Here is a 10,501-nt window from a genome sequence, read left to right on the forward strand (position 1 = left end):
AGGTGTCGTAGTCTGAGCACGGGCTGGAAGAAGAACTTCCAGACACCAAGTATTTTAGAAAAGAGTGAGTTTATTGAGAACGAAGAGCAGAGTTAGTGAGGGGTCCTGCGAATACAGCCAGCAGACTTCCTGATAGACCAGGGAGAGCAGGCCCCCTGTGTGGGCTGGTAGCCAACTTTTATAGCCTCAAGACAAAGAAAATTCCTGCTGGCAGGATAGCGCTAGGTGATTGGTCAAGATGCTACAAGGTGACTACATGGTGATTATTTTGCCTAATATGGAGTCGGGGGCTGTCTGGTTTAGGTCAGGAGAGCCCATGGCAACAGTTGCTATGGGGGCTCGGTTAATTCTGGAGTTTTTGTCCTGTGTTCTTGATGTAGTGTGTCCTTGACGTAGTGTGTCCTTGACGTAGGGCTCCACAGTAGGGACACCGGATCTCGGGAGCTTTTCTTCAGACACTCCGAGCTTGTTTTCAGTTCTTTTAGGAGTTTTATCCAAAGATGTTCTGAATTTGAGTCAATAATTTTCCTTCCATGGCGAATAACGGTCCGTGATGGAGACAAAAATGATGGCTTACCCTCTGCTATTGAGTTGATTTGGGACAGAACTGACGCGCTTTTCCCCAGCGTGTGGTTCCTGTGTCTCCAGAAAGTTCACACGGTGATGGCTTCTGAGCAGAGTGCCTTCTGTCCAGAACCCTCCAGTCGCCTTGTGTGCCTTTCTCCTAGAGCACGACGCAGGTTTCCTCGACACGCTCTGGGCAGGATCACAGCGGGGTGTCCGGTCACCGCTCACGGGCAGCGATGACCCTCTTCTCCTCCAGCTGAAGGAGCAGGTGTTGGAAGCGGCATTCTTGGTTGAGACGGTCTTTGCCTCTCTGACCTCACGGTTGGACATCGTCCAGCTCTCAGCCGGGCTTTGGCAGGGTGGCCGGGGCCTGGGCTCTGAGCCCGAAGGGCCTGCCTGTGGTTGTGACCACCGGCCTTTATGTCTCTGTCCCTCCAGCCACTGTGGGCACAGGCCTCGTGACCCTGCTCGCCGAGCGCACGGGGCAGGGGGAGGGCAAGGGAGCTGCTCCGTGGGGAGCAGGCCCCGGGGCACTGGGGGTCCGGCCCCCCTGCCTTGTTGCGTGGGGGCCTCAGGTCCCCTCCTCCTGGGCCCAGTTCCGAGCCCCACTGTGCTCAGGCCCTGACTTCTCCACCACCACGCCTACTGCCTTCCAGCGGCCCCTCCTCTGCTTCCAGCAGCGTCTCTCCTGCCCCGAAACCCCTTCTGCTGGACTTCCTGATCCTTCAGGCCACTGTCTCCTTTCTGTCTCCTAGCCACTCCCAAACAGCTCCGATGAGCAGTTTCATTTATTACTGTTACTATTAATTTCATTTCATTCATGCACTGGCCCCTTAAGGACTTTGTCATTCCTGCCCTACAGTAGACAAGGAAACTGAAGCTCAGAACGGCTAAGTCACTTCCCCAGAGACATACAGTCAGTGTGGGGCTGAGCCCCGCGGGGAGCGTGGAGTCCTGTGCTGCTGGCCTCTCGTGATACACGCCTCCAAAATGTTCCCGTTGCTTCGAGGGCAAACGGAAACTCATAGTTGCATTTCAGTGACTGCTGACTTCCTGTGAGTTCTCCGCTAAGAGCGTTACGTGGACCTGGTGTTTACACATCACAGCACTCGGGGAGGATGTTGAAGCGGGTGTCCTCCTGGCACACGTGATAAAACTCAAGTCCCTGGGGTTTAATAACTCAGCCAAGCCAAGCGGCCAGTGCCCTGGAATGTGGGCATTTTCATCGCTCTTGTCGTACAGCCTCCCAGACACAGAGCAGTGCGGGACAGCACACAGGATATTATTCGCTGATTTTAACCCTTCTCTCGGTCACACGGTGGTTGGATTCAGCTAAGGCCTTGGATAATATGAGATCCTCTAACATTTAGACCAGCTGGGAATCCAGGCACGGAAGGCCCGTCCCTCCCACAGGCCTGATGCCCTGGCCTTCCACCTGCCTCTAAAAGCCATTCAGCAGTGGAGGTAAACCCGAGTGTCCGTCTTCCTGTCCTGGGGCCGCCACCCCTTCCTCACGCCCAGCCTGTTCACAGGCCACGTAGGGGTGAGGGCACTCGCCAACTCTGGACATCGGCTCGTCTCATCTCCTGGGAGCTAGGGAAGGAGCCGATGCTGTTCCCCCACCTTGCAGAGCGCGAGTGAGACTCTGAGCACGTACCATCTGCATGGCTGGCAGCATCAGAGCTAAAGTCAGAACGTGGGTGCCCTGGCTCCAGAGTCTGTTTCCAGCTCCGAAGTCACCAGGGGTTAGCAGGAAGGGGACACAGGCGGGCCTGGGAGGAAGAGGGACCAGAGGTAAAGTGCAAGACCCCCAGAGAGGGCGGAGGGCGGAGGGCGGCTCGGAGACATTGCCCCAGCTTCGCCCTGTCCTGTTCTATGTGTTTACCTTAAACCTTTGCTTATGGAAAACAAAGCATCAATCTAAGTTCTCACCTGACCAGTTCATTTACTATGTACTACAGTTATGATCATGTAGTTCCCATTTTTACATTAAGGTGAAATTCATGTCACATAAAACTAACCATGTTCAAGTGTACAATTCAGGGGCATTTAGAGCACTCACAATGTTGTAAGACTATCACGTCTGTTTAGTTCCGGAACGTTTTTATCTCCATGAAAGAAACTCTTGTACCCATTAAACAGTCACCCCCATTCCCTCCTGCCCCAGGCTCCCGTCACCATGAAACTGCTTCACGTCTCTACAGATTTACCTATTCTGAATATTTCAAATAAATGGAATCATACAATATGTACCCTTTTGTGCCTGGCTTCCTCGATATTCAGCATAATATTACTTAGGTCGAACCGTGTCATAGCAGGAGTCAGAGCTTCAAACCTTTAAGGCTGAATAATATTCCTTTGTCTGGAATCCATTCATCTGTGATGGGCATTTGGGCGGCTTCCAGGTTTTGACTGTTATGAGTAGTGATGCTAAGAGCATGCATGACATGTCCTTGTGTGAGTTCTTGTTTTCAGTCCTCTCGGGATTATACCCAGGAGAGGACGTGCTGGGTCACATGATGTCCCTGTGCTTCACTTCTGGAGGAGCCACCAGCTGTCTCCCACAGCGGCCGACCCGCTTTACAGCCGCGGCAGCAACACGCTCAGTCTCCAGCTTCTCCGCATATCCTCGCCGGCACTTGTCCTTTTCATTATTATAGTGGGTGCGAGGTGGTACCGCGTGGTGTTTTCTCTGGTGACTGATATTGAGCAACTTTTCACGTACCTGATGGCCATTTGTGTGTCTTTAGAGAAACATCTCTTCAAAGTCACTGCCCATTTTTTATTGTTTCCTATTTTTTTTTTTTGCCTTTTGTTTTGGGGTTAGAAGAATTCTTTATATATTCTGGACACCAGACCCTTATCAGATCTATGATTTCTAAATATTTTCTCCCATTCAGTAGATTGTCTTTTTACTTTCCTCATAAGGTTCTTTGATACAGAAATGTTTTTAATTTGATAGACTCCAGTTTACCTACGACTTTTTTTTTTCTTGTGGCTCATGCTTTTGGTGTCATATTTAAGAATCTGTTCCCAAATCCAAGGTCATGATGATTTATCCATGTTTTTATCTGAGACTTTGGTAGTTTTACCTCTTATATTTAGGTTGTTGACCCATTTTAAGTTAAGTTTTGTACATGGAGTGAACTAGGAGTCAACTTTATTCTTTTGCACGTGGAGATCCATTTGTTGAAGAGACTGTTCCTTCCTCACTGACAATCTCAGGACCCTTGTTGAAAACCAACTGGCCGTGAATGTCTGGGTTTATTTCCAGACTCTGTTCCAGTCTATTGGCCTATGTGTCTGGCCCAGTGCAACACCACACTGTTTTGAACACTGTACCTTTGTAGTACGACTGGAAATCAGGAAGTGTGAGTCCTTCAACTTTGTTTTTATTTTTCAATTTTGTGTTGGCAATTCAGAGCCCTTGCAAACCCATAATGAATTTGAGGATCATCTTTTCCACTTCTGCAAATAAAAAATTGTTGGAATTTTGACAGGGATTGAACTGAATCTGTAGTTTGCATTGCATAGTACCACTGTCCTAACAGTGTTAAATCTTGCAGTCTATAAACGTGAGATGTCTTGACATTAATTTAGGTTTTTGTTAATTTTTTCACAACGTTTTGCACTTTTTATTATACAAGTCTTTCACCTTTTGTTTGAATTTAGTTCTAGGTACTTTATTGTTTCAAATGCTATTGCAAATGAAATAGTTTTCTTAATTTTATTTTCATATTACTCCTTGCTGGTGTATAGAAACACAACTGATTTTGTGTGTTGATCTAGTACTCTTCAACTTTGCTGAATTCCCCTTTTTTCCTCCAACTTTATTGAGATATAACTGATACCTTTAAACATTGTTTTAAGTTTAAGTTGTACCCCCATAGCCATTAGGGTTTTGTACACCCATATCCATTTTTTAAATCCCCCAATCCATTAAGAAAGAAAGAGCTGGGGAATTAAAAAGAGAAATTACCTATGAATGAGATATCACGGCATTCCAGTAACGGATTTTAGAACAGCCTGATATTGTATTCTTTATCAAACGACATGCAACAGCCCAAAAGGATAATCAGCTACACGAATATGTTTTAAGAAACTGCCAGGATGGACCATGTGAACAAGTCTCCTCGTCCAATTATTTAGGACCCAAGCTTTGATCAATCTGGGGTTGCATGTCCTGTTCCGGAACTGGCTCGGCTCACCACAGCATGGTGAAGGTCACTCCTCCCCAACATAGCAAGAAACTCCAGAGTCTGGTAGAATCCTCCTGACGCTAGTCTCCTAATTCATCCTTCCACGGCAGCTGAAACCTTTAGCTGAAGTCCCAATGATTCTTGTGTGCAAGATGGTAATTTCTAAAGAAATGGCTCCTTACGGAGAGGCTGTATCTTCATGAGGCGTGTGTGTGTGTGTGTAATATTAAATATATGTCATTAAATATTTTAATATATTCATGCATTCTATATTAAGTGTATATGAATATGTTTTGTATATACAGATATATATCTTGTTTCATAAGTATAATTTATTCCTGAAACCATATTAAAGAAAAATAATTCAAATTTTTTTAATTGAACTATAGTTGATTTACAATGTTGTGCTAGTTTCAGGTGTACAGCACAGTGATTCAGACCTTTTCAGATTCTTTTCCATTATAAGTTATTATAAGATATTGAATATAGCTCCCTGTGTTAACCCTTGTGGTTTATCTGTTTTATATATAGTGGTGTGTGTCTGTTAATCCCATACTCCTAATTTGTCCTCCCACCCCCTTTCCCTTTTGGTAACCATAGTTTTATTTTCTATGTCTGTGAGTCTGTTTCAGTTTTGTAAATAAGTTCATTTGTATTATTTTTTAGGTTCCACATATAACGGATATCATATGATATTTGTCTTTCTCTGTGTGACTTACTTCACTTTTAGTATGATTATCTCTAGGTCCATCCATGTTGCTCATCATTTGAAAGTTTAAATGGGAAAAATTACATGCATTCTATCCCAACCCAGGATAACTAAACAATTTTCACAGGTAGAAAAATAAATCCACTGAAAACAAAACGCATTTATATAAATAATAAACAACAATTTGAAAGTAAATTAATAGTACACAGAACGAAGTGCGGTCAGGTATTATGGACTACACTTTTTTCCTCTCCCTACACTACGTTTTTCAAAAATCAGCCCTCTGGGTGCAGACAGCTGTCTTGCAGTCAGACTGCCTTCTTACCATGAGGCTCTAGCCTAGAAGAGGCCCCTCTGGGCAAAAAAGGCTGACCTCCCAAGAGCCTGGGGTCTGGGAACTGAGCCAGTGGCCAGGGTCTGAGATGCTGTGGGTGGCTGTTCCTCAAGCTGACCATCGGGTCCCGTCCGCACTCAGGCACTTACATAAGCGTGTTCGCTGGGATGGCCTCTGACCGAAGCTGTTGTGTCAATGGTGTGGAGAATGTGTCTTTGCTGGAAATGTCAGAATCTCACTTCTCATGTGTATTTGGTGTGTTTCGTAGCCACTCTACGAAAAAGTGACGACTGAAAGTGGTCCAAGTTTCCAGGCCTCCTTACGGCTGAGGGACCTAAACTGGAAGGCAGTAGGGGAGGCCAGCCTATAATCTCAGGCCCCCTGCCCTGGTGACCGGGGCCCCGCGTGGCCTCCACGGGGCTCAGGGCCTCCTCCATGTCCACCACTCAGGCGGCCACACACAGGGGACCCTGGACGGCAAGGACCCGCGTGGGGCGAGCTCAGCCAGGGTCAGACATGGAGGCGAGGCCCGGATGTCTTGGCAGGAATTCTGCGGCTTCCCCGAAGCTGAGGCCCCTACTGCCCAGCCAGGAGTCTCTGTCACCTCTGGACTCCTGGCCTCTGCCAAGTCACTCCCCTGGGAGTGGGAGCCCGGGCTTGGCCAGGCCCAGACTGCCCCGCTGTTCCCTCCTCTTGCCCCAGGATTCCGGGCCGTGGTCTGTGGGGTCCAGATGAGGATCCTTTAGTCCTTAGCAGAGCCGTGCAGGCATCCGTGATCGCATGACTGGGGTTATGGAGCTGTCGGGTGGCAGCTCCTACGTGTCCCCTAAGCCCACGCACCACTCTGCTCCCGTGGCCAAAACGCCGCTTTGTGAAGCTCAGACTAAGTGAGCAAAACCTGCCTGAGACGTTTCGACCCACAGCGACCCCCGGGCAGTGCGAGAGGCTGGCAGCCGGGGTTGGCGGAGGGGCACTGCCTCCACTCTGGACCCTCAGCCACTGCAGACTCCACGCTCCCTGGCTGCGGTGCCATGGGAGGGCGAGCTGGCCTCTGGACCCCTCGGATGCCTGCACCTCGGGCTGGATCCCCCCGTTCAGAGTCACCCCCAGCTACCCTAGATAATGGCTCATGGAGCGTGGCCTGAAGGTGCACAGCTGGAGCAGGGTGGGGCTTTTTGTCTCTTCTTTCAGGAACAATGACTATGCACAGTTTTACCGCATGTGTTAGAACCTCACACAAAAGGAAAAGACACTCCACAGAGCTGACCCACACGTGGGTCACCTAGTCCCCCGTTAGGCCACAAAGACTCTAAAAATTAGTTCTGGGACTACCAGGACGCTGACAGGGAGTCTGTCAGAAACTTGTATTTTCAATAAACTTCCCCCAAAATCTGAATGTGTGAAAACTGTATCGCGTTTTAATGTCCTGACTTCTCAGCATCGTTGCTAACATATGATACACTTGCTGTTTCACCAGCGAAGTGCACGTTAGGGTCTCCCAGTGGCTCCGTGACCCACAGTCCAACCCTCACCCTTCTCCTTATATCTCCTTGTTTCTAAACTTCTCAAAGGCCTCTTGGGTCACTTCTGCAGGTCTAGTCTCTTCCTCCATCTCCCTGTCCCCAAGTGCCTCCGTTCTCAACCCCAATCAAGGCCAGGGCCTTCAGCTCCATCCCACCCCCTCAGGAGGCCTTCCCTAGATCTTGTCGCTTCCCTGGCAGACTCCTTCCAGCCTATTTCAGCCAAACACGCTTGTTTTCCCCTCCGTCTCCCCGCTCCCCCTGCATCTCTCGCTCTCACGTTTCCCCTATAATTGACGCCACCGTAATGCTCAGAAGTCCTGAGAGCAGTGGGGCAGCCAGAGACACTGCAGGCCGCCCTGTGGCTCTCCTCCCATCACTGGGCAGCTGGTGTGTTGTCCACTTGATGTCATGATCTGACACGTGTCCCACCGAGTGTTCTGCTGCTTCTCGCTCCGGCTTGGAACGAGACTGGGTCATGGGAAGCACCGCTTGTATTGATGAGGGGCCCCTCGTGTTGCCCCCTTTTCCTGAGTCATCTCAGTGGTGCTGACACTCACTGCACTGCTCTGTCCCCTGCCGGACAGCAAGAAGCAGCCGGAGGATGGATTTCCTAAGGTCGTGTCATAGCGCGTGACCCGGGCGGCTCCACAAACCATGATGAGACCTGCCTTAAACTGCTTCTTCCTGTGAAGACCCCAAACGGCGTCTTAGCCTGAGAAGCGCACGAGGAAGAACTGTCACGGAGGAGGCTGTCCCTGGCCCAGGAGACAAGGCATCAGCCGGGGCCCCTCTCCTCCCCCCCCGGCAGGAGCCCTGCTAGCTCTTTAAAAAAGGGAGAGAGATTCATTTATAGAAAACCTTTTTACAATTTATTTCCTGTGATGAATCTTTAAAGTATAAAAATGAGGCTCTAGCTAAATGCAGGGTTTCAGTGGTGAAATTTTGACCATGTGAACAAATAAATAAATATTTACAGTCTTTGTCAAAACAAAAGAAGTTTCATCCATCTGTACGAGAAGCTTGTTTTAAAAAAAAAACCATAAATAATTTACAAAAAACTATGGTACATTCTAAATATTCACATCATCATCCCAGGCCACTGCATTGCTCAGCCAAATGCCACCGACACAGAAGACCTACACGCTCTTCACCATCGCGACATTTAATGAAGTCCCCCAACACTTCCTTGCCTTGGGAATACAGTTCCCCCAAAAAAGGTAAAAAGGGCAGCAAAATGAAAAGTAAAATCAACCCCAAAGGAAGCAACAAACGTAACTTTATCAGACACACGAGCAAATGAAAACAAAGTCATGGAGCCGCTCCCTACTTGACAGAGGAGTGAAGTCGCTATTAACAGGAAGAGAGCAGTTTGTCCGCATCAGATCAACAAGACAAAGTCTTCTTCCTAAACCCCTATGTGGAGTGAGATTAACGAATATTTTCTGTAGAAACGTCATGCAACTTAAAGCAAAAAATAAATCAGACCTGTGTGTATTACTATACGACTGATTAAGGGGTATGTCTGCCGAGACAACACTGGTCTATCCTCGGCATTCCAAGTCTTTAAAATCCTATGTACAGCAGATAACACTAAAAAATACTGAATTAAAGTCACCGGCAACAGTATATATTAAGGTTCCATTATAAACTCTTCATTATTATTTATTTATTCTATCACATTTTGCAGCATGTTTTATGATGACAACATAATATTATAAAGTCTTGTATTTTGAAGATATTTTGCTGTAACTGTATCTTTATATTATTATATGCTAGTTATATGTTTACTTTTAGATATTATACTTACATAAGTGCTACTTGTCATATTTAAAATAAGTTATTGGTGAACGGAACTGCATTCTATATTCACTTAATAAATATTAGCACAACATTTATAACTGGAACCTTAATGGAATGTGTTACCAAGTTAGGTAAAAGCAATCCGTCCATAGTTTCAAAGCCTAGAATAGGGATTAGATGCCAAAATGCATTTGCTGATTTTTTTGCCTGCTGACTCTTCCCCAGCAGCTTGGAAAGGAGCTCCAGCAAGGATTCTAGGGATCAGACTTCGGAATTAAGTGACAACTGGCCACGAGTTCTCTCAGGTCCACAATGGCTGCAGGGGCGAACCACGGTGACAGCACTTCCCTAGGTTAAACCCTCACATATACGAGGCTTTGCCAGGCCCACGTCTGCACCCACATTAGAGCCATTTTGCAAGGATATTCCTTCTTTGATGAGACAGCATCAATGAGGGCTTCCATTGTAGGACAAGAGAGTGGGGGAGGGGTATTCATTTATTCCCATAATTATTTTTGATGTTCCAATTAGTTACTTGACATCCCACATATGTGACTGGTATCTCCTGACCTCTTTCTGAAAATGGCATTATTCAGACTTGAGTTGACCCTTCTTTATAATTGACCTAACAGGATTTGGGTGCTCTCACACCAGACTTAAGGCACTGGAAGTAGTGTAGCATTATTAAGCATAAATGCTTAATTTATGATAATTGCTTATACACAATATTCCCTTCAGCTCCATATACACATAAATAAAATAAGTACTTACATTTCATATGTAAACGTCGTTCTTTTTAAACACACAAGAGAAAACAATGTAATACCATGCTCGATTTTCACTCCACATAAAGTCTCATGGATCATCAAACTGTTTTTCCTGTAGCGGGTTGATGTTCATCATTTGTTTCCATTCATATTCATCCTCTGAAGGCACGTGGGCTTGGGTTGATGATAGGAGGTGAAGAACCACTCAAGGTTGGGGTCAAGGACAGGAGGTTTGCTAGAGAGAAGCTGGGAACACTGGGATGGACTGAGGTGTCTGGGTAACGGCGTCTACAGTACTTTGCTGGAAATACAGCAAATCTTGTTCAGACATCTGCAAAACACAGTGAACAGAATTTGGGAGATTGGACCATGCACTTTGTTTTGCTTTGTTTTGTTTAACTATAACCTAAAAATCACCATTTCTATTTAAAAAAAAGGTTTCCACAATATGGATGGATGTGTGAATGGTTGAATGAATGGATGAATGGATGGATGGTGGATGGATGGATGGATAAATGGAAGGATGGATGGATGGATGGATGGATAGGTGGATAAATGGATGGAAGGATGGATGGATGGATGGAAGGATGGATGGATGGATG

The 10,501-nt window shown here is 46.7% G+C and overlaps 1 protein-coding gene across 1 annotated transcript in view; it reads right to left on the bottom strand.

The window, feature by feature from the left end:
- Window positions 1-9,902: 9,902 nt before the first annotated feature.
- Window positions 9,903-10,501, bottom strand: part of THBS2 (thrombospondin 2) — a 26,716-nt gene continuing 26,117 nt past the window's right edge. Inside the window, exon 22 of the mRNA XM_029223854.1 lies at window positions 9,903-10,230. Within this exon, the coding sequence (XP_029079687.1) occupies window positions 10,223-10,230 (8 nt within the window). The 3' untranslated portion in view covers window positions 9,903-10,222. The remainder of the gene's footprint in view (window positions 10,231-10,501) is intronic.

Source organism: Monodon monoceros, unplaced genomic scaffold (genome assembly GCF_005190385.1).
Source record: "Monodon monoceros isolate NGI ecotype Baffin Bay Population unplaced genomic scaffold, NGI_Narwhal_1 Super_Scaffold_15, whole genome shotgun sequence".
In the NCBI taxonomy this organism is placed as follows: Eukaryota; Metazoa; Chordata; class Mammalia; order Artiodactyla; family Monodontidae; genus Monodon; species Monodon monoceros.